The sequence below is a fragment of the Armigeres subalbatus genome, chromosome 2 (assembly GCF_024139115.2).
Source record: "Armigeres subalbatus isolate Guangzhou_Male chromosome 2, GZ_Asu_2, whole genome shotgun sequence".
NCBI classification, from domain to species: Eukaryota; Metazoa; Arthropoda; class Insecta; order Diptera; family Culicidae; genus Armigeres; species Armigeres subalbatus.
The window spans coordinates 402561758-402586581 of NC_085140.1; the positions used below are offsets into that span (position 1 = coordinate 402561758).

Sequence of the window (24824 nt, forward strand, 5' to 3'; positions counted from 1 at the left end):
GCGTGATGATCAGCTGTCGGACTCTTGACATGCTTCCTAATCTTCAGAATGTAGCTCCAGGTGTACACCACACATGTATCTTCTTTACATGTGCTCCATTTTCTACTTTCTTTCAACGGACATCTCTCGGTTTCGATGCCAAGATAATGCTGTATTGAACCATCAGCGACATCCTGGCCTCTCGAGAAAGCATATGTTGAGCAGTTAATGAAGTACATTCCAACTCCAAACTCCCGATGTTTCAGTTCCATGTTCCTTTGACGTCTAGATCAGCTAAGTTTAGTCTTCAGTGCTTCATGAACCACATATATAACGGTGAACATCGTAAACCACACGTCGATTTTTTTCTTCTGACTAATTTTAAAATATGCCGAAATCCATCGAATCAGCAGCCAAAATTTTACAAGAAAATCCTAATCCAAGGAATCGTAGATATTTATGACGTAAACAAATAAAGATTCACCCTTTTCTAATCTATTCAACAAAAGAGAAAGCTTCTAACACAATCACTTTTCCTACCGAACTCATGGAATCCAAGCTAGGGAAAATCGTCAGCATCGCCATTCCTATTTTCATGCATGCCCTTGGAATAAGTGTTGTAAATGTCTTTGCCGATAAAGGCAAAATGTCCGAATCGATGCTACCGGATGTTGCTTCGTTGATGTTTGTTACGGCAACCAGCATGATTGTTACGGCATGGTTGGAGAAAAACGCCCCTCGTCTCTTGGGTGGAAACGGCGCAGAGGAAGATTCGTTGCTCGTTCTCGTGATTGGGGTAAGTCACTTATTCCACAGGGACCGAAACTGGAGATGATAATATTGAAAATATTATTGCAGGTTCTTTCTAATTTAGCATTTTGCGATTTATCGCTACGAGTGATATGGATTCCTGTTCAGTACTTTCTACGCTATTTGAAGGATCAGCAAATCCTGGCAAGTATTTGACTATTATTCAATGTTAGAACCAAATTCTATGAATTGATTTTACATACCATACACTATTTTGGATTTAAAAAAAATGCTAGGTATTCCACTTAAGGCAAACATAGACACAAAACTCTACTGTGGTTAAAACTACTACAGTCAAACCTCCATGAGTCGATATTGAAGGGACCATCGACTCATGGAAAAATCGAGATGTGGAGTAGCAAAACCTTGGAAAGCTCTTTGGAGGGACCATCACAGTAACCCAGAAAATATTTTTTAGTATGGAATAATTTGCTTCCATGAGTCGATATCGAATCATAGAACATCGACTCATGGAGGTTCGACTGTAGCCTTTTTCGTTGTACCAGCCAGACAACTGATTGAACAACATGTTATGGAAACTGTTGACAAAGGAAAATTGTAATCAATATAATCTTATGGTAGACGCATAGTCCGAATATAGTATTGGAGATAACCTTAAGTTCGTTTGGAGCACAAGGGTTTTGTCAATTGACTCAAATTAAATGCCCAAATTAAATGGGGAAGACATTTTCCTATGTTTCAGTGTATAATGTTTAGTCGATCAATCCCTCCCCTCGGATATGTGATCTTGCCGCAATGGGTGGGCTTAGGGGAAAAGTCCATCTTCCAGCCCAACCAGCTGGGGTGCGGGTAAGATCGACACCACGTGAGGGTAAAACCGACACATCAAGTCGTTATGGAATCGAACATCAGAACAATTCTAAATGATTTTACAACATATTTGAAAATGTTTAACAACATTCATTTTGATATTTGTTAATGAAATTCATGTTTAGGGATCACTCATAAACGATGGTTGAACAAAATTTTATATAAACTGGATTCTGTTTTTACACGATTTACAATTTCGCAATTTTACACACATTCTAAATGTTTAACGCATTTTAATTATCATGTGATTTTTCTTTGATTTATTTAGGATTTTTTGAAACATGTTGCGAAGATTTTGGTGCTAAATTAAAGTCACACGATCAAAAATATGAGCGAAAAAAAATCGTGTAAAAACAGAATCCTGTGTATTAAAAATCATCACCACATATCATATTTTATTTAGTTTCTTTAGTGGGTCGGGTGAAAAATATATAGAGTATAACAATGTTAGTAACAAATTTACTAACTACTGTAAATATTGACCTACATTTAAATTTCACTTATTTTAAAAAGTTGTTTATAACGGCGATTGGTGCAGTTATGATAAGAAATGAAAATGACTAGTTCCGTAGGTGACAAGCTACATGTTTACAGGGGTGAAAATGGATTACGAAAGAACAACACTAGAGAACGGATTGAATATATCTAAGAGAAAAATAAGCCTAAAATTACGGTTCTTCTTTGAGCGCTATTGTTATCCGACCTGCAGGTTTTCCTTGTTGACTCAATATTACTCCTTAGACCTATTTGGGCTTATTCTACGAGTCGAGTGATGTGAGGTGAGTCGATTTTGGCAATTCTCACGTGAGGTGACCATGTTATTCAAATGGGACTATACGACTCGTCTCACGTCATTCGAGCAATCTCACGTCACTCCACTCGTAGAATAAGCCCAATTGTCACGCCCAATGATGATATGGTATGTAATCAGTCTATGATTACGTTATATTCCCCGCCGCCTCGTTTTCCAATACTTGAATATTGTATTATGCAAATGATGAGTCTAATAAAACAGAGGCATTTCGTGATTCGATGGTAGGTGTCGAATTTACCCCAACTGATAACATAATAATGATGAGATACATGTGAATAATTATAATTAAAAAAGTTAACTATTTTTCCACAACATACACAAAATGATATTCAATTATGGATCAGAGATGGATTAATTACTGAAAATCAAGAAATTATTGTCGTAAAAAATTATACACCGATGCCAAAATTTTACATAACTCATCTCCTCAATGGTGATCAATGCTAATTGTCTGTTTATTATGACTCTTACACGTCTCAGTCAGTTACAAAATGACAAGAAATACAAGAAATCAAACGTTTATTCAAAATGTGCCGATATTCTGTCTAATAATCACTTGAAATCAGAGATTTGATCGCCAATTAGTACTGAGATTGCAACTAAAGACATATCCTGCCGTGGTGGTTATACATGTTGACTATTTTTGTTTAGTGCCGCGTTACATATCTGGCATTGACGCACTAATTTAACGCATGTGCATGTGATCCAACGGACATCGTGTCTTGGAGCCTTGAATGGTAGTGCAGTCAGGCAGAGGCCTTTTTCATCAGTGATAACAATGTGAGTTCTCTTCTATTCGGCAATACTTTTTTGATGCGTTCCCTCGTGACGCTGAGTAGTAGCCACGTTTACATTTAGCTTGGTAGGCATTTATTGAACAACAAAGTATTCAAGATCAAGACATTCGTAGGGAATCGACTGCTGGATTCACTGAGTAAAAGTTTTATCAAAACTATAGTTCCTATAGGAACGTGGTGCCAGTTTTATTTTGTTATGCCTCACTTCGAAGAGCAATAATAAAAAATACCACACATTAGATGGTATATGACCAATCTTATAACGGCTTCCTTCTCGATAATTTTTACAAATAGATAGCAGGGCCAGTAGCGATGAATGCCGTTCAAAATAGTGACTTTAGTGACCAACGATGACGGAATAGTGACCAAATAGTGACTTTCAATTGCAGAAAAAGTGACCAAATAGTGACTTTCAAATGCAGAAAAAATCACCAAATAGTGACTTTTGCATGAAATTTCAAACCGGGTATAGAGCTACAAGTTGCATTAGCATTGTATTGATAAATTTTGTAGATTGCAAACTAGTGTTTTATTTAAAAAATACTTATCTAGAATGCTATCACAAATCAAGAAAAGGCAAAAACAACAATAGCATGAATATTACTGCTACTGGCCACGCCCATCTTCACTGCGACACTCTCATAAGTACCACGGAGTTAGATATTGAGAATGGTATTCGTTGGATAAGCGAGAAGCTATCAATGTGACCATGATATCATATTGAGGCATCATATTAAGTAACACACCACGAGAAGGTATCTACGCGGTTTCATGGGTACGTGTAGTGAAGTTGTTACACAAAATTATGTTGATAATTACAACATTTGTTGTTTAATATGAGCTTGAAGTTTTCTGTAAAACAGCAAAAAAAAAATGATCTAATTGATTCCTATAGACGGTGCACTATTTTGACTCACAAAGCTAATAAACCTTTTGTATCTTTTGTTGATCTTTGGCCAAATCACACCAAGCGCCAGCAAAAAATCATTTTTCTGCCCATACTTCCGGATAGCAGATCTAATTGATCACAAAAAGTATCGGATATCACCCAGCCTCATAACTGTGGATATCCTTCAGCCCTCCTTAGCCGTGCGGTTAGACACGCGGCTACAAAGCAAGACCACGCTGACGGTGGCTATGGGTTCGATTCCCGGTGCCGGTCTAGACAATTTTCGGATTGGAAATTGTCTCGCCTTCCCTGGGCATAAAAGTATCATCGTGTTAGCCTCATGATATACGAATGCAAAAATGGTAACATGGCTTAGAAACCTCGCAGTTAATAACTGTGGAAGTGCTTAATGAACACTAAGCTGCCAGGCGGCTCTGTCCCAGTGTGAGGATGTAATGCCAATAAGAAGAAGAAGAAGAAGAAGAAGATCCTTCAACAAATTGTCGTATGAATTGATTAAAAATGATTCCCGTTTTTGCGAACAAAGTCTACAAAGTCTACAAGTCTGTCAAAAAGCCGCTTAGTGCGGTTTGGCTGAACCTCGACAATTGGTTTGACAAATATAAAATAATGTAAATAAATAAACAAAATTAAAATAATACGATTTTACCTGTTATTAAACTATGGTTTATAACAAATTTAAAAGAAGTTTTTGATATTTTGAGCTCGACATGGCATTCTAACGAAAATATTGAAGATCCAATAAAACCATGGTCTTTTATTAGAAATCCAGAAATTCTAATAAACTATAATTTCTAAACGGCAGACTTTAGTATTTTAGTTAATAAAAAATGGGTTTGCTGTTTTATTTTAGACTAGTTTTTATTTTAGACTAGCAGGCCCGACGAACTTCGCTTCGCTTAAAATTTATTCATTCTATGATTAGTTCTCAAGTTATTCAGAAATGTCTCTTTCATTTGTATGGGAGGCCCCTTTTCCAAAGGGGGAAACGGCAAGTGACAGTTAGCCCATATATTTTCTGTCAAATTTGCTTGAACTCTTCAGTACTCTATACTCGAGATCAACCTTTCGCAACAAATTCCATTCGTGAAGAAAAAGATCATAGTCGATATTAATCGGAAATAACCTCACGATTCCACAATTCACGAACCTCACAACACACTTGGAACTTTTTTGGTGCATATTTTCCAAATTTTATATATTGCTACCAGATTCACATTTGATTTGGTTGATAATAATAGTAGGTAGGTACAAATGATTTTTATTTTGATTTTTTTACAATGGGCAAAGCAAAAATAGTGACTTTAGTGACCATTTTGCGGAAAATAGTGACTTTAGTGACTTTTGACTGCAAATAGTTTTGACTTTTTAGTGACTAGACTCAAAATAGTGACCAAGTCACTAAAAAGTGACTCGCTACCAGGCCTGAGATAGGCAATAGGCGTGATGAAGCTTTACTTTGCCACCGAAAAGTGAATCCTATAGCTGACCTTGATTAGAACCTAATAGATAATCACCGTAATTAATCAACGATAAAGCTACTTGTTAGTCCAGTTCAAAGTTATAGGCAACCTTGACAAAAAAACATAATAGAACAAACTAAATTCTTTAACAGTTTCCACTTTTACATGATATAGCTTACATTGAGTTTTTAGTGTCGACATAGCTTAAGAACATTGACGAAACAATGACTTCAGGTATCAGGTATCAGAACGTCGGCTCAGGAGGCACGTTCCCCTCAATTTGGGAGATTTGTGCCATCGCCTTCACTGGCCTTTTTCGTCATTTACCTGACGGAAAAGGAAGTGAAAAGGGGAAATTAAGAGGAAGTGAAATTGGAAAGGAGAATGGAACAGGTTTCTGGAGAAGAAGGATACACAGAAAGAAGTCACACAATGCTAATGCATATATGATATACCATTTATAGGAAAGCCAATTGTTCTCGTAGAACTACACAGGCAAACACTTTCTCGATAGCAATTTTATTCAAGGGGCTTCAAGCTGCAATTATAATAACAGTCAGTCATGCGCTACACGATAGTAAATTATTCACGACTTACAAAATAGTGTTCCCTTGATTCTAAAAGTCTGTTCTGGCTCTTTCGAGAACTATTCCTTGGGTAACAAACACTGTAGCAGACAGAACTAATTAGCTAATGCAAAATAGGGACAAGTATAACCTACCACAAGTGTACTGTAGCGAGAAATTCCCGTAGCTTAAACCTGAGTTCACAAATTCACGGAGGGCTGGTAGATTTAAAGATACTTTTAGCAACAAGTTTATCATAAGCATGCCTTTTAAATAATACCTTTTCGTAACGAAATTGATTTGGATATCTTAAAACCTTCAAAATTCACAACCACGTTGAGTATAGGGTTTGTTGTTATGACAAGTTGTTTGATGTGACGTATTCATGACGTTGGTTGTCACCGTGGAAGCGTTGCCAGGCGCGATGATTCGCCTTCGGTAGCAACACCAATTATGTAGACTCACACATATTAAGCTAGGGACTAAAGAGAGGTGTCACAAAAACATTGAGGATGTAACAATGGACGAACGTCAAGGACTAAACACAGAGTGCACTGTGAAAAACGCATTATATGAATCCATATAGGTGACAAACACAAAGTACATTGTAAAAATCGCATAAAGCGAATCCTTATAGGTGACAGCTTTATGAAAAACTAAGTAAAATACATATTCATAACCCCACACTCACGTTGAGATTGAACAAGAGTAGCCAAAGCCGAACGTCAAAGACGAGACACAGAGTACACTGTAAAAAACGCATAATGCGAATCCATATAGGTGACAAACACAGCGTACATAGTGAAAAACGCATAATGCGAATCCATATAGGTGACAGTTTGTTAAAAAACTAAGTAAAACACATATTCATAACTCTTATTTAACCTCACGTTGAGATGCAATAAGAGTAGCCGATTATCTCGGAGAAGCAAAAAGTCAACTACGCCATAGCTCCGGTTAGCGCAGCGAGGGCTAGGTTAGGTTCTTATTAGACCCCCTAACCATTCATTCGTAGGCACGGTAAGCATAAAGCCGCATTACACCGAGAATTAGGGGTCACCTGTATGGACTTTGGTGGACTTTTACCACTGGAACAGGCAATCCGTAATGTTCTCTGATCAGTCATGGAGTAGCAACCATTGATATGTACAGTCAGTCTAAGCTAAGCTAAGCTAAGGAACAGGCAATCCGTAATGTTATTCTTAGCCAGAAAACTAGCTGCCGACACCACACCTAGGCTGTTCGTGGAGAGAAGTTGACATTGACTTTACGTCAACTCTCAATGTTTTCTTTTAATGTATCCGATACTTGTGGGACTGGTTAAACCCAGCGCCTGCTTGTGGTTGGAAGCCGGTGTACTATACGGTCTAGCGCATGATAACGGTGAAGGCTTGGTAGGCCTTCACCTAACTTAAGTGTAGATGGGCGGACGCTGTTGGCCAGGGTGAAGGCTGATAAATTACAATTACAATTACGACAACCGACATCGAAACTGATCATCTTGTTAAATACAAACTTCCGAATGTTGTGAAATTGGATTTATTTCACATCCGACAACTTCAATTTGAGGTCATTTTCGAGAAACTTATACACTTTGCCTGCTTCTGGACGCATTGGAAGCACATTGAAGTCTACCACCATGGTATTTGGGCAAGCGAGATTTATTGCCGTCAACGCGTTTGCTTGCGAACGACTCGAAAAACGAATAAAAGAAAAAAGCGAGTAAAGGAACACGTCCGATGTATAGAAACTCTAGCTGTCGACTTGACAACAAGTTGTATGGCAGAAATGGTCCTTTAGTCGAGAAGGCCATTTTACCGAGAAGGCGGTTGGGCCGAAATGGTCGTTCAGTAGAAAGGGCCATTTGTTCAAACATATTTCTCAATCGGACGGGTAATAGTCCGAAAATGTCATTTGCTGAACGCCTGATGTAGCTTGAACGGGGTCTTTCACAAATTACGTAACGCTGAATGGGGAGGGTGAGGGTCATTTAACCTTCCATACAAAGTGTTACGAGGGGGAGGGTGGGGGTCCAAAATCACCAAATTTAGCGTTACGTTATTTTAGAAAGAACCCTACGATGTGCAAAATTTGTCCGCAGTACAAATAGCACATGGTATCAAAGCATCCACCGCCAAAATCCACCACGTGGCGCCACATTTTCATTAAATATCAAAGTAGCTTTTTTTCTGTAAATATGCACATTTTTCGTTGCGACCGAAAGTAAGCGGAGAAGTAGATTTTTTTTTATGAACGGCACAGTATGATCTCACACTGAAAAGCTAATAAAAATTATAATTTAATGAAAAGTATATGTTTCAGAATGTATGTGGCTAATGCTATGATTTTTTTCCTTGTGCGAAATCTTTATTATCATTAATCTTAATCCTTTTATCGCGCTGAAAGAGCTACTTGGTCGAGTCATTTGGTCGAAAGAGTCAGCGATGGATGGGCCAACCCTATTAGCACTAAGTAGGGATCCAAACACATAATCTGGCATTAAAGTACTGATTTTACGGATGCAATCGAATGGGCATATATGACTATAGGAACTTGTGACCGACCTTTCATATTTTGTTGTGTCTCAAATCAAAGTAGACAACGTTTATTCATTTTTTCAAACGTCATTTCAGGTCTACATAATCCGGTGGATGTTTTTCTACTTTCGCTACATCCGATTCACGCGAAACATTCTCGTTACCTGGATTAAAGCTTCTAAAACCGATGCTGGTTTCCTGCTAATGCGTAATCTGGTGGCCTCACTGTACCTACTGAAAACACTGCTAGCTCTTGGTATCTTTTCTGGTATCAAAACTTTGCGCACTCCACGAAAAAAATAGGTGAGATTAGTGTTTAAATGATGCTTTACAATACCTCAAGACATCTATCATTTATCAGACAGGTCCTATCCATGCGTTGTTAACCGTACGAGCGATGAGCAGCAGAATTGCGCTGTTTCTAGCACTACTTCTCCATGCTGGGCTCAAAATTCTTGTATTTATGGAACCGCCGAGCGAATGCTGTACTCTCCGACTCAACGCAAGAAGTATACTCTTTCTAAGTACAGTCGTAATGTATCTGTCGCGCACAAAAGTGTTCCCTCAACGATACCGCAAGGTTCCACTATCAGCTCAAGCTGTGGTGGAGTTTTTCTTTTTCTTGCTATCGATAGAAGTTGCCATGATTGCTGGCTGGTGCCGTATAGAAGCGTTGGTGTTCAAAATTTTCGAATGTATGTCTTCGGGACAGCAATCTTTGCTGTACGCCGATATGGGCGGAGAAAGCTTGGTAGAGTTTGTAGTGACGTTGCTCACTTTTGTGGCATTTGTGATAACGGCTTCGGCAACCGGATATGTGGACACTGTTTCAGTTATATATCGAAAAGCTACATCTAAGCTGGCAGAATTAGGAGATAAATTTCGACGTGGAAGAGAGGGTGAAATTTGCTACGTTTGCTGTCCGCCACCGCCGGTCGATGAAATTGCTGATGTTACTGAAGTAAGGACACCTAGGCGAACCACCAGGCGACAAAGAAGCAGAGACAGCACGGGATACGGTAGCTATCTTGACATTCATGGAAGATCGACTTCCTCAAGGAGATCATCTAGCCGAAGAAGGAGGTGATTCGGCAAAAATTGTACTGCATGGCAAGTTTCCATTTTTTCCTAATATTTTCTTTCTTTCTACGATCTCTGACTGTTGAGCCATAGAAACAGCATTAAGTATTTTGACCGAATAGCATGTTATAGAAGCAATAGACAAAATTTGATAGAGTCGAGTAGAGTAGAGTCGCTCATAGGTAACATGGGACAAATATGCCAAGAAAGTCTATAATCTTTTATGATTATCTCGATTTCAATAAAACATATCTCTCTTTTTTGCAATTTACAGGTCTAAATCCGATCTAAATTACAAGTAAGATGCCGTTGGATAAATATATGGATTATGGTATTTCAACAATGTGATTATCAGCACGGAGTAAAAGAAAAGAATGTACATTTATGGCTTTATTCCCCTAATTGAAGATTACTTATACTAAATAAAATTGATATGGAATAACTGCTCCTTTATCATCATAGAATATCGCATTACCTTTCAGAAAATATGTCTCATGGCTGTTCTAAGAGAAAGCTACTTGTTATTGCTGACATGTTTCGAATATCAATAATGAGTCATGAATAGTGGTGAACTAGAATAATCATACAATAAAGAAATACTATCTCTTTCCCCTAAGGAGATTGAACAATCAACTTATAAGCTATGTAAATATAACAACCTATCGTATGCATTTTGTATAAACTGATTCACAACACAATAAAACAAAATAAAAATTGTTTCAACTAATTTTTTGAAACAAAAAATATTCAAATCTAGTATTGCCCAACATATGTGACGTATTGTTTTATAAAATTATAAATTTATGTTAGTAATATGCTTGATTTGTTGTTCTATTCAGAGGAGTGTGATGTATGCGTTACGTAGTTTCGGCTCTCGGATCAAGAGCGTGAATAGCCTGAGTGAGCGTTGGTCCACCCTTTACCTTTATCCCTTTTTTGGCTATTTGATCTAGCCGTTCCTCTAAAAGAGTTCGATCCCGGCCACGTTGCCACCTAAAGAACGCATTTGAAACATTAAACTTCTACTAAAACTACCTATGGGAAAGCAACTCACCATAAATGCAAACAAGTCTGAAGAAGCGGAATATAAAGCACCAATAAGTCAGCATCACACACGTGTTCGTACCGTCTGAGTGCAAGTTCGGCCCATTGCTCCGCCAGTGGATGAGGAATCGGAGATGTAGTGCAAGCCGCCACCAGGCGACACAGCAATAATAGAACGCACATGGATTTGTCCAGAAAAATTTTGTTCAGCACCCGGAACGTGTTCTCTAGGATCGGAACCGCGAATTCGTTCCGTCGCTCGTCCAAAAGTTGGCAAGCTTTGTTCAGTTCATCTCCTTGTAAAAATTCTAGAAAATGCTCTGAATCACGTAGGGAAGGCACCGTTACAATGTAATCGAGCAAATTTTCGAAGGCCTCGCTGCGCTCGCCGATTAGCTCTCCACTGAAGTTGCCCACTAGCACCTTTTTCGGAAAATTGATTCCTTGCATCAGTAGTGCATGTTTTTTACGTAGATCATCGTATAGCTTGAGGAAGTGTGTGTAGCGTCGCTTGATAACGGTTGGGGCTGGATTTGGGTCAGAAGTGACCTGACGAATTTCAACCTCGTACACAACGTACTTTTTTCCACTGGAAGTGCCATCGATATTGGAACCAACAGGCGATATCACACGAGCGTATGGAATTTCAAAGTACAGCACCACGTTGTCGTTCTCGGAGAACAACCGGCTGACTGGACGCCGCCAAGCGTCTGTAACGAATATTATTTAAACACTGTATTATGATAGGTTGTTATAAAAGAAAAAAGAACCTTAACTATTCATCTAACGGGGATGATGCTTTTGTCATGCAATATAAAATGTGATGAGAGGTCGAAAAAGCACAGCACTTAAGGAAGATAGATTACATTATTTCTATCAACTCGCATTTAATTGCATTCATTTTCATTGCAGCAAACAGCAAACATATATTTTTTTCTTTTTTTTTGAAAAAATAAAGGAAGAAATAATAATGAATAATGATTTTGCAATAACGTACTTATTTTGTTTTCTAATTCGTATATTTAAAGGCTAACTCGCCGTAACCAGCTTTACAGAGCCAAAATCTTGATTACCAATATCTGGTGTAGACCGTTCCGCTTCATTTTTTGCCTTTCTCGTACCGAAAGGCTATCATTTCACTACAGCTGTTATCTAGATAACTCTAGCATGAGCTTTTCGACGATTATGGCAAATATAACGAACGAAATTTTAATGTTCGATGTTCGAAAATTTTAATGTTTGATGTTGTAATTCAATGATTCTCTCAATGTACATGTTCAGCTAACTTGGATCTAAATTAATCATTTATTCTCTTAGCAGTTTCCTTCTTAGCCTTACTTATGCAGAAAGTAAGGAAATCAAGGAAATGGTAGCTACTGGCTCGCCAAATAGCTCGGCTCTAACTGGGGAAAGTTTTTTTCCCGGTGAAGTGGACCAAGACTTACTTGGAGGCATTAGAACGAGCAGTACGATTGGCGTATACCAAGCATCACATGCGTCGTCCATAATCGCCCTCTACCAATATACAAGCACTATGTGTTCCCCAGATCCAGCAGAAGTAATGGAAGGGAGGCAGTCCCTAGGGGAAATGATGGGTGGAGCCCAAAAAGGGAGTTTAGGCGGTATTACCTTCACTAGTCCAGTCCGACACTCTAGTACACTTCCGTGGGTGTCCTACGGAAGGCTGAAACACATAAGGCTGAATGCTCATAAGGCTGAACTCAAAAGGCTGAAATTCTGAAAGGCTGAAAGTATCAGAAGGCTGAAACGTATCGAAAGGCTGAAATTGATGGGATGAAATTAATCCCAACCATACGATCAACTATGTTGAGTGGTTAATTGATAAAGAACAGAGAATAATGAATAAAGAAGAATAAAGAATAAAGAATAAAGAATAATGAATAAAGAATAAAGAACAAAGATTAAAGTATAAAGTATAAAGAATTAAGAATAAAGAATACAAATTTCACAGAGACGAAGGAAGGAGGAAAGAAGAAGGAAGAAGAGAGAAAGAAGGTGGAAGAAGGGAGAAGGAAAAAAGATGAAAGATTGAAGAAAGAACATAAAAGAAAGAGGAAGGAAAAAGAAACATGAAGATGAAAGAAGAAATAATGATGAAGCAAGAAGAAACATGGAAGAAGGAAGGATAAAGATGGAAGAATGAAGAAGGAAGAAAGAAGAAGGAACAAGCTTGAAGAGAAAAAGAAGAAGGTAAAAGAAATATGAAGGAAAATGAAGAAAGAAGAAAACAGGAGTAGTAAGAAAGAAGAATAAAAAATGAAAATGAAGAAGGAAGAAAAGAGAAGAATAAAGAATTAAGAAAAATATAAAGCAATCTAGCAAGAATCAAAAACTAAATACAAGAACCAAGAACAATGAAGTCTTGTTCCTTTCTATGTTACCGACATCGGGAGTGACAATGGTTCTGGGAATGAGAATGGGTCTTCGCTCTCACCGGCAGTCTGGAGGTCGTAGAGAAAAATCGTTCAAAAAGGTCTCTTATATTAGCTTATTAGTCTTCTTGCCCTCAGATACATTCAATGCATTCTACAAGCATTCATTCAGTGACCCATTCTCACCCCCATTTGACCCATTGTCACCCCCGACGACAGTACCTCAAAATTTTATGAGCTGTATAGACTACAAAATAAGAATTCCGTATAAAAATTGAAAGACAACAAGAAGGTTGCAGATCATTTTAGTTTGTGCCCCTTTTAACGTCAAATGTGAATTCTTCCACTAATATTGGTTTCTCACGATTTTCAGCCTTTCGAGTTTCAGCCTTTTGTTATTTCAGCCTTACGTGAGATTTTTACTTTTCAGCCTTTCGTGTTCAGCCTTACGAGTTTTCAGCCTTATGTGATTCAGCCTTTCGTGGAAGACCCTAAATAATCCGGCAGTGGCGAAAATACTTCGTGCAGAGCCAGAACCGCCACCACATCTAATGTGCTGGCACTGTATGTGAAGCTAACCACGGATTCAGTGCCCTACATCTGACGCAAGAAGAATATAAGGGACTTATTTTTAAAATAAAAATTCCCTGATTTTTTCAGGGATTTCGTTAAAACTACACTGAATATGCACATAACATTTCGAAGCAGCTTTCACGGTTTTATGTCATACATGTTGCAGACAGTGGCGTAGCCAGAAAATTGGTCTGGGGGGGGGGGTGTTTTCTGAACATTTTTTTAATTTCGAGAAGGTTCGAAAAAAAATTTTCTTCTAAAAATGTTGTCTCTGGGGGGGTTTTATGTCCAAAACCACCCCCGTGGCTACGCCACTGGTTGCAGATTATTTCATTAATATTTGAAATAAGGTATATATAAATTTGAAGGGTTAATAGAAAATCGATAATTATAAGTGGTTGCCATTATAACAGCAGGTTAATCGGATAAGCGAATAATCAGTAAAAACGTTGTTTTCATTACAGGCGACTGTCACAATAATTCTAAAACTATGAAGATTTAATAACATTGAGCGTTTAAATTCTGTCTTGGCTCACTTTAGGCAGTTTTAAACATTACACCTAACCAAGAAACGGAAAAACCAAATCGACTACGTTCTAATCGACGGTAAATTCTTCTCCGACATCTCGAACGTCCGCACTTACCGCAGTGCGAATATTGAATCCGACCACTACCTCGTTGCAGTACGCCTGCGCTCAAAACTCTCGACGGTGAACAACACGCGTCGAAGTCGGACGCCGCGGCTTAACATTGAGCGGCTACAAGACGGTAGACTAGCCCAAGAATACGCGCAGCAGCTGGAAGTGGCACTCCCAACGGAAGAGCAGCTAGGCGCAGCGTCTCTTGAAGATGGCTGGAGAGTTATTCTATCCGCCATTGGAAGCACCGCAACCGCTGCACTAAGCACGGTGCCCCCGGATCAGAGAAACGACTGGTATGACGGCGAATGTGAGCAGTTAGTAGAAGAGAAGAATGCAGCATGGGCGAGATTGCTGCAACACCGCACGAGGGCGAACGAGGCACGATATAAACAGGCGCGGAACAGACAAAACTCGACTTTCCGGAGGAAAAAGCGTCAGCAGGAAGATCGAGACCGTGAAGAGACGGAGCAACTGTACTCCGCTAATAACACACGAAAGTTCTATGAGAAGTTGAACCGTTCACGTAAGAGCCACGTGCCACAGCCTGATATGTGTAAGGACATAAACGGGAACCTTCTTATGAACGAGCGTGAGGTGATCCAAAGGTGGCGGCAGCACTACGAAGAGCACCTGAATGGCGATGTGGCAGACGAAGATGGCGGTATGGTGATGGACCTGGGGGAACGCGCGCAGGACATAATTCTACCGGCTCCGGATCTCCAGGAAATCCAGGAGGAGATTGGCCGGCTGAAGAACAACAAAGCCCCTGGGGTTGACCAACTACCAGGAGAGCTATTTAAACATGGTGGTGAGGCACTGGCTAGAGCGCTGCACTGGGTCATTACCAAGATTTGGGAGGAGGAAGTTTTGCCGCAGGAGTGGATGGAAGGTGTCGTGTGTCCCATCTACAAAAAGGGCGATAAGCTGGATTGTAGCAACTACCGCGCAATCACATTACTGAACGCCGCCTACAAGGTACTCTCCCAAATTTTATGCCGTCGACTAGCACCAATTGCAAGGGAGTTCGTGGGGCAGTACCAGGCGGGTTTTATGGGCGAACGCTCCACCACGGACCAGGTGTTCGCCATTCACCAAGTACTGCAGAAATGTCGCGAATACAACGTGCCCACACATCCTTCCCCTCGGATATGTTACCTTGCCGCGGTGGGACAGTTTACGCCATTAGCACTGAGATGGCAACCAAAGACATATCCTGTCGTGGTGGTATCACATGTTGACTATTTTTGTTTGGTGCCGCGTTACATATCTTGCATTGACGCACTAATTTACGGCATTTGCATGTGATCCAACGAACATCGTGTCGTGGAGCCTTGAATGGTAGTGCAGTCAGGCAGAGGCCTTTTCATCAGTGATAATGATGTGAGTTCTCTTCTTTTCGGCAATACTTTTCTGATGCGTTCCCTGTGATGCTGAGTCGTAGCCACGCTTACATTAACCTTTTGTCTGTGCTCTGGGGTCAATATGACCCCAGGCCAATTTGAGTGGCTGCCATTTTTTTAGTTTTCAACCGATTCTCCTAATTTTTGGTAGTTTGATAAAACTCGCCGAGATCTGTCTCCTAGGTGCAAATTCGCTTGAAAAATCTTGAAAATATGCGCTACAGTGTACTTTTTTCAAAAAACTTACGTTGTCTGTGCTCTGGGGTCAAATTGACCCCAAATTGAAATTGCTATAACTTTCTTAATGTTTGACCAATTTTGGATTTTTGGGGCTGTTTCGAAAGATAATTTAACCAAACGTTACCAAAGATTGATTATAGGTGGGCGGGTACATAGCGGGGAGGGGTTTTCGTAAAAAAGGGTACAATAACAGTGATTTTTCATGCTTATTTTACTTATATCAGAATATCCTACCCATTTTGAACTGCACCTTTTCAAAAAGGTTATACAGGAAGGCGTGTGCTTTGACATGAGTCATTGATTAGTTTAGAGCTTGATCGCTAGGTGGTGGTATATTTGAATTCATTATTCTAGACTACTCAAGTAATTCCGATGTATGGAATTTTCCTCATTGTAAATATTCTTATCGCACAAATTAGAGATTTGTAAAGATGACGTCTTTAACAAAGTTCGTCTGGTAAGAATGGTCTATCATGTGACGGAATAAATAATTAGGAAATTTACAAACAGGCGGAGCTAGTGTACTTCCAATATTCTTGCATGTTTGAAATATTGCTTTAGCTTGAGATCCCTCATACCTATACCCAAGTTGTATTCGGCAACAATGTTCAGCATGTTCAGGACTACAAAGCGGTGCTCAATATAATGAGCACTTGTTCCAAGATGCGGCGCTAGTGAGCTGTTATATTTGAGTATATTGTTTCATGTGAGATCTGATGTATTTTGGTTTGTAGCATTTTTGACAAACATGAATATTGTGGTAGAGTTCATCAAAAGTTTTCTTTGTATTCAACCTGTTCCAGCGATGCTGCAAATAATAGAATGTGTTCACAGAATATGTTTTAGGTCATCCAAGGAAACCCCGGAATTAAGGCCTTTGGGTCTACATGCGTAACCAAAGATCAGCAAATTTTCCGCCTATTTGTAAAATTCCCAATTATTACTTACCGTCACAAGACAGTCCATTCCCACTAGACGACCTTTGATCAAGACGCCATTTTAACAAATTTTAAACTTGTGCGATAGGAATATTTACACTGAGGAGAATTCTCTATATCGGAATTACTTGAGTAGTCTAAAATGATGAATTCAAATATACCACCACCTGGCGGCCAAGTTCTAAACTTATCAACGCCTCATCCCAAAGCACACACCTTCCTATATAACCTTTTTTATAAAGGTGCAGTTCAAAATGGGTAGGATTTTCGGATATAACTAATATATTCATGAAAAATCACTATTTTTGTACCCTTGTTCACTAAAACCCCTCCCCGCGATGTACCCGCCCACCAAAAGTCAATCTTTGGTAACGACCTGAAAGATGATTAAATTATCTTTCGAAACAGCCCCAAAAATCCAAAATCGGTCAAACATTAAGAAAGTTATAGCAATTTCAATTTGGGGTCAATTTGACCCCAGAGCACAGACAACGTAAGTTTTTTTGAGCACAGACAGAAGGTTAAGCTATAGCTAGGCATTTATTGAAAAACAAAGTATTCAAGACATTCGTAGGGAATCGACTGCTGGATTCACTGAGTAGAAGTTTTTTCAAAACTAGGAACGTGGTGCCAGTTTTATTTTGTTATGCCTCACTTTGAAGAGCAATAATAAAAAATACCACACATTATAATGATGGTATATGAACAATCTTATAACAGCTTCATTTTCGATAATTTCTACAAATAGATAGGCAATAGGCGAGATGAAGCTTTAGTTTGCCACCGAAAAGTGAATCCTATAGCTGACCTTGATTAGAACTTAATAGATAATCACCGTAATTAATCAACGATAAAGCTACTAGAATAGTTTAAAGCTAAAGGCACAGAGAAACAGACGTCTCACTTAAAACAAAATGCAATCAAAATCATCGTCATGGAATCATTATCGCCCAATTCTGAATTCACTGTGTTTGGACATGCGGCAACCAGATGGCGGTGGTGTGTAAACGTCAAACACAAGCAATATCGATGAAAGCGCCATGAGTGGCCGACTGATCACCTACAAAAAATTGAATACACCGTTAAAAAGGTAAACGTTGGAACATGTGTTGAGTGAGACATCTGTTTCTCTGTGCTATAGGCAACCTAGACAAAAAATATAATGGAACAAACTAAATTTTTTAGCAGTTTCCACTTCTACATGATACAGCTTACATTGAGTTTGGAGTCTCGACACAGCTTAAAAACATTGACGAAACAATGACTTAGGTAAACAAAGTGATTTGACGAACGCATAACCTACACTCAGAGCAAACAAAATCAATTAATTTTCATTCTGCATAAATAAAAGTTAAAAAATAGAACACTAATACGCTAACAAGCAATATTTTTTTTATATTTTCAATGTGGTCACAAAAAGCTAACATTTAATATATAATTGTACTATATGACTAAATGGCCTTTCAAACCGCATCAGATGCTTCCAAGGCAAAAAAGAAGACATTGCATTTTAAACATTGATTTTAATAACTAGAAAAACGTTGTACTAGAAATCTTAAAATTATCGTTTTAGCCTTTGATCATTGACTAGTTTGCATTCGATTATATTTTGCATTAATGTCGAGTCGATTCCAAATCCGAACCTCACTTCACCCCATCCTTATCCTACCCCATGGCGTTCAAGTGGTCTGCAAGGACTCTTCTCTATTATCGGCTTTGGATTGACTTGCGCTCTCATTGCCCCACCAAACGCTGCAAAATGAAAATGAATACAACGTGCCCACACATCATCTATTCATCGACTTCAAAGCCGCATATGATACAATCGATCGGGACCAGCTATGGCAGCTAATGCACGAAAACGGATTTCCGGATAAACTGACACGGTTGATCAAAGCGACGATGGATCGGGTGATGTGCGTAGTTCGAGTTTCAGGGGCATTCTCGAGTCCCTTCGAAACCCGCAGAGGGTTACGGCAAGGTGATGGTCTTTCGTGTCTGCTATTCAACATCGCTTTGGAAGGGGTAATACGAAGAGCAGTGATTAACACGAGTGGTACAATTTTCAATAAGACCGTCCAGCTATTTGGCTTCGCCGGAGGTGCGCAGCGGGCAAGGTGGATCGGTCAGGTGGAAGATGACTTGCGGAGCCTCCGTAGACTGCGTGGTTGGCGACGTATAGCCATGGACCGAGCCGAATGGAGAAGACTCTTATATACCGCACAGGCCACTTCGGCCTTAGTCTGAATAAATAAATAAATAGAAAATTTTACCGAAAAACGGTTGCTCCTGAATGAGAAAATTACTATTGCTTAATTATGTGGATTGTGGAATAATTTGCATGTAATACAAAGTACCTAACCTAGTATATAGTTCGCACTAGCGCACTAGAGGCCTGAATAGGTTGAACATTTGGTTGTTTGTGAAGATTTATTCACGCAGATTTTCTACCTTATACCTACCAAATCTGCTACAAATATGTTTCAGTTTAAGCTATTTTTGGAAACAAAACTCACTACATGCTGGTGTTGATGGATATGGATTTCTAGTACATCATTGACAATAATTTCGCCATGATATTTTTACACCAAACGCCAGTTCATACATTTACAACTGGCTTACTAAGCAAAAACAGATTAAATCCCTAATTCTGAATGGTGGGACACTAACTACAACAGGTTTTTGTATCTGTATCAGAAAAAAAAGATGACATATCGAAGTGTTCAATACAATAATACATATAATTATTATAGGAGTGTGTTTAATGAAAATTGACTAAAAAAAAGTGTTTAATAAAAATTGAAAATATTTTTAAAAAATACACGAACTAAAAATGCCTTAGTCAACCAACAGTTAACAATATCAAATAAACACAAATTGAATCGCACTCGCTACTGAGCATAGTCACCTACTGTTATATTTAACTAAGCGCACCTAAGAGACTATATGTACACCTTCTACTCACCTACACCGAAGCCATGCACTAATAATACAAAGCAACAGTCCAGATTAGTCAGACGTAGTTAGGTATGACTCAATCTGTTCATGTCATATAGAGTAACTAGATTCTGGTCGAGCTAAACTAAACTCTAAACTACGAACTAAAGCAATGCAACGAAAACTAAGGACACATTCCTAGTGAAACTTGGAAGTGTCCACAACCGAAAACAGAGTAGTAGAGGGAGGGGGGTACCTTGGGCCATGTTGTCTCTGATTTGGGGGGCTTTAATGGTCAACATACTTTGCTCGAACGCCTCAACCGGACTGTCCGGGTCATCTTCGACGGCGTCTCCTCCGGTGGCCGCATTCAGGTTGTCCACCGTAATGCGATGTCCGACGACAGCGGGATGCACTGATCAGAGTGAATGAAATTATGAGAATCAAACAAAAATAAACTCACAAACTGCGGAGGAACCTACTTTTTCGGGTGTGCTGCACAGACGGCTGCAGCGCATTAAAAATAAAAGCTTAAACAATCACAAAGTTGTCACCTTTACGCAGATTCAATAGAGCATAATAAAAACAATACTTCGTTTTTTACTTTATGGTAATAAATATTCTAAATAAAATTAAGTTTCTGCACTTTTGCACTTCCTCTGATAAACTGAATAAATTTACTTTTTCATTCGAGTCGACTGATTCGCCACTTTGTTTACAACCGAGATCCAACAGATTTCACAAATACCACGACACCACGACATCATTTCAAGACAAAATTTTCAAAACGACTTATCTGCTTTTGTAAACAAAGATTAAAACGACGATTTGACGAATCTGATAGCTTTCCCACCTTTCCCACGCAAACCAACACTACAAAAATTCCACACATTTTTATTGGCAAAAATCCATTAATTTAATTCATGATTCTAATTAGTGCACACATAACCACTCTCCACGCGAAGTAGAAGTATAATCTATAATCAAATAAAATGTATGTGTGGTGTCTAATATGCAGTTATTGAATTTATGTGTGGGTACAAATTTCATATATTTGGGTCGCCAAATTGCAAAAATTTATGTGTGCGACAAATATATTCAATATAAAGAATTTTTTCGGTGAACACCACCAATAGGTAGGTGAAGGTTTCCACTACCTGTTGATGGTATCCCGCATAATAAAAAACAACATGTTATATGGTCAGAATCATTATTACGATGTAAGATATAGCTTCACAGTTTACGTAGCGGTTATCAAATATTTTTCGGTCGATTAAACCATAACTACTCGACATCATCACTAAATGTCAATATACAACATGCTGTTCCTAAAAAGTTTTATATTTCCTGCATTATATGTCAACATTTTATCATACTGTCGAGCGAAAATTTTGCACGCGAAAACGGCTGATTTTTTATGGTGACATAACTTAACAACCCATTCAACATACTGTTATTTGTCAAATAACCGTACCACAAACTGTTGAAACTTTACATGAGATTGTTCATTTACAGTTGTCAACAGTAAAGGATACTGTGGCCGAACGCACGGGAAAATATCCATTTACAGTTTGTAATTATGCGGGATGGGCCTTTTCACGAGACGTTTAAAAACAGCTGATTTTATCGTCAATTGACAGTTCTTCTATGAAAGTGACAGCTTCGGACTTGCAGGCCTGTTCAGCGGTTGTAAACAAGTGCAGTCTCGGCAGTGTCACATGAAAAGGCCTATTTGTTTGCGTTGGAGAGCTATCAGATTCGTCAAATCGTCGTTTGAATCTTTGTTTACAAAAGAAGATAAGTCGTTTTGAAAATTTTGTCTGGATTTATCTTTATTTTCTTCTTTTTTTTTGTTTTTTTACACTCAAAAAAATAATTAGATTTACTCTGATTTTCAGGATTTTCATATTAATTATATAGCGAGAGCAAAAAGCTCCATAGGAATTTGATTAACTGTTTTGCGGCATACCTTGCGATTAACTCGAAGATTTTCGAAAGAATGGTCATTCGAAATTTCATTGACCGGATTTGTGTACATGTGCTCATTTTGATGTAGTTGCTTCAGTCTTTTTTGAAGCGGATGGTAGTTTAATAGAACAGACATATTTATACAGTATACCCCCGCTGATCCGACAAATGTATGGCCGGACTATCGGGGTTTCTCTCGTTAATCCGACTGTCAAATCCATACAAACGAACCAATACAAAATCACAGCACACATTTGAAAACTGACAGCATAATGTGTTTAAATGGGTGTTGATACTTTTTAATCCGGAAAATTTCGAATTAGTGAGATCCGGACTAACGAGTCGTCGGACTAGCGAGGTCCGGATAAGCGGGGGGATACTGTACCCTCATACAATGTTTTTATGTTTCTGCTACCAGGATACTAGTCAAACAAATGCAGAACAAATTTATTATTTTAAGCTAGCAACTGAATTAGAAGCGGCATTGATTTTAGCATAAAAATCGAGAGAATGTTCCCGGGGGTCCAACTTAAATATTTCGATGCTTTGCTGAACAAATGGTCATAGATGTGATAACGCAACAAAAAATATGTTTATAGAATTCATAATCAAAATTAAGAAATATGTAGGAAATATGTAAATGCAATAAAAACTGACTAAGTTGGAATTACTTTTCAAAATTTTCTGGGGGGGTCCACAAGTAGGTCTGGAGGGGGCCAGCCCTCCCCTCCCTCCGCCCCCCCTTATTTACGCCAATGGTTCTCCACCACTGGAATCACCAACCCTAATGTCACTGTGCAGCATGTATAAAACAAAGTGGGTGCGGTGATCCAGATGCAACAAAAATATCGTAAAAACTTTGAGAGGAATACAGTGGAATCCCGCAAACTTTTATTCATTTGGAAAACTCAATATATTAATAAATAATATTATCCAGCTTTTTACGCTAGCCATAAATCAACAAGGGGTGAATCGAATTTGACATGTGCTGTGAACTTGATTTAAAATAATATCTTGGTAGCCGTGATTTAGAGTCAACTTACTGATCTGCCAAATTTGGTAAAACATCAACATATGGTCTGAGAAACAAGTGCAAATCTTCTGGGATTAATTCGTATTTCTTTTACTTTTTAGTGACGAAAAATAATAAAATTGTTTTTTCTAGGATTTTTGTTGAACGCCTAGAACTTAAATTGAAACACAACGGATTGGAAAATCCTTTGAGATGCCTATGAATTCAGGAAGAGCGGAACAAAGCCTCATATGCATTCGATCGGCCCAGGGGAAATCTTAAACTGATCACATATTGTACGATCTGAATGACCACTTTTTCCTAGGTTACCGGAAGGCTGTAAAACCTAATCTGTGTTATTGGCATGAGCAAGCTACAAGTTGGTCAGCGATATTGGTGGATTTTAACTCCAGGGTATTGTGATAGCCGATGGCATAGGACAAATAAAAATGCGCGATCGTTTTGCAATGTTTCCGCGCTTTGTAATACTATGAAAGCATGAAACTTTCCCTTTTCGATGTGAAAGTGGACTATGCGGAAATGGGATGTTTATATGTCGGAATCACGAATTCTTTTAATTTATATTGAATTGACCTTTCCCGTCAAAAATTGTATCGCGTTTTATTGTCTCAGTCGATTTTTTGGCATATTACCCAAAGAACCCATATTTTTCAAGCCTCGTGGCTTATAGATGATCATTAAGAAGACTATTGGCTTGCATCCTTGCGTTTTTATGACATCACCCACATCACTCTGATTTTACATTAAAATTACTTTTGGAAAGAATTTACAAGTAAAACGTCTCACTCTCATGGTGTGGCTTGTTCATATACACTTATACAATCCTTTTGTGTGGAACTTGAGATAATCTCAGACTGCTCTACTTCCCTCTTCGCCCTTCGTAATCAATGGATCTTGCATGTCAATTGAGAATTAAAAAAATCCTTGTCCGACATTAGTTCAACTGCCGATCACCTTTCTGAATAATTTTACCTATGCAGTAAGATATCATAGTGAAAACTGATACAATTGATTGGAATATGAAAACCATTTTTAGAAACTTATCTAATTTCAAAATATGACAGTTTAATGTTTTCATTGAAAATTTCAACTAGTCACAGATTGCTAAGATCCATTTTTTCAAATTATAGTGGAAAATTATAGTGGACACAGCAAGTGTCAAAAGGGGTGAATCAAAGCATTATGGCACTGTCGTGTAAAAAGCTGGTATCCAATTAACTGTATTGTAAAGGCTCCGTCAGACGTTGCAAGCAAATCACTCGTGCGAGCGAATGATTTCTGAGAGCACTCGCAATTGCAGTCACACGTAGCAATTTTTTACTTTAAGCAAATGACAGATTTACTCTCATGCAAATATAAACAAAAACGAAAAACTTGTTTTTCGGCCAAAAAATCTAATTTCATTCCTATTTTTGCAGTGCAACACTGCCACCTGAAAACGTTTTCACTTTTGCGAGCGAAAAATTTGCTAGTGCTGCACTAGCAAGCGCAATTTCGTTTCTGCAAGTTGAAAATTTTTAACGCTTAGCAGTCACACATTGCAAGCGAGCGTTTGCTTACGAGTTGTCATTTGTTTGCATGCAATCACTTTCAGTGTAGTCAGACAGGAAAATTTTTGACAGTTGTCACTTTCTGCGAGCAAAATGCTCGTTGCGAGTGATTTGCTTGCAACGTCTGACGGGACCTTAATCGCTGCATTAAGAGCCCCACACATAGCATACGTTTGCGTTGCGTTTGACACATTTCCCATGGGAAAACTGTCAAACGCAACGCAAACGTATCCTATGTGCGGGGATCCTAGGTGCGGGGCTCTTTACCATTCGATCAATATTTTTATCCGGGGTAATTCTATAGACGGCGAAAGGATGTT

The 24824-nt window shown here is 38.7% G+C and overlaps 2 protein-coding genes across 4 annotated transcripts; one reads left to right on the forward strand and one right to left on the reverse strand.

Moving 5' to 3' along the window:
• The first annotated feature begins 433 nt into the window (after positions 1 to 433).
• On the forward strand, positions 434 to 9816 carry LOC134213326 (uncharacterized). Of its 2 annotated transcripts, none has more exons than XM_062692304.1 (4): positions 434 to 775; positions 838 to 933; positions 8804 to 9010; positions 9069 to 9816. In XM_062692304.1, the coding sequence occupies exons 1-3, from the start codon at positions 527 to 529 to the stop codon at positions 9008 to 9010; spliced, it is 552 nt and encodes a 183-aa protein (XP_062548288.1). In that variant the 5' UTR covers positions 434 to 526; the 3' UTR covers positions 9069 to 9816. The 2 variants fall into 2 exon arrangements, with proteins under 2 accessions (XP_062548288.1, XP_062548289.1); XM_062692305.1 differs by having other exon boundaries at positions 9073 to 9816.
• Positions 9817 to 10164: 348 nt separating this feature from the next.
• Positions 10165 to 20687, reverse strand: LOC134213325 (sorting nexin-20). Of its 2 annotated transcripts, none has more exons than XM_062692303.1 (4): positions 20436 to 20687; positions 20258 to 20368; positions 10842 to 11541; positions 10165 to 10780 (listed from the first exon to the last, which is right to left on the reverse strand). In XM_062692303.1, coding segments are annotated over exons 1-4 (948 nt in total). In that variant the 5' UTR covers positions 20437 to 20687; the 3' UTR covers positions 10165 to 10644. The 2 variants fall into 2 exon arrangements, with proteins under 2 accessions (XP_062548287.1, XP_062548286.1); XM_062692302.1 differs by having other exon boundaries at positions 20210 to 20368.
• Positions 20688 to 24824: the final 4137 nt, after the last annotated feature.

Coding starts and splice junctions, on each gene's coding strand:
- LOC134213326 (XM_062692304.1), top strand. CDS start 527: ATGGAATCCAAGCTAGGGAAAATCGTCAGCATCGCCATTCCTATTTTC. Junction 776..837: donor TGCTCGTTCTCGTGATTGGG/GTAAGTCACTTA, acceptor ATATTATTGCAG/GTTCTTTCTAATTTAGCATT. Junction 934..8,803: donor TGAAGGATCAGCAAATCCTG/GCAAGTATTTGA, acceptor ACGTCATTTCAG/GTCTACATAATCCGGTGGAT.
- LOC134213325 (XM_062692302.1), bottom strand. Junction 11,542..20,209: donor CAGAGACAACATGGCCCAAG/GTACCCCCCTCC, acceptor TATTCGTTACAG/ACGCTTGGCGGCGTCCAGTC. Junction 10,781..10,841: donor CAGACTTGTTTGCATTTATG/GTGAGTTGCTTT, acceptor TGCGTTCTTTAG/GTGGCAACGTGGCCGGGATC.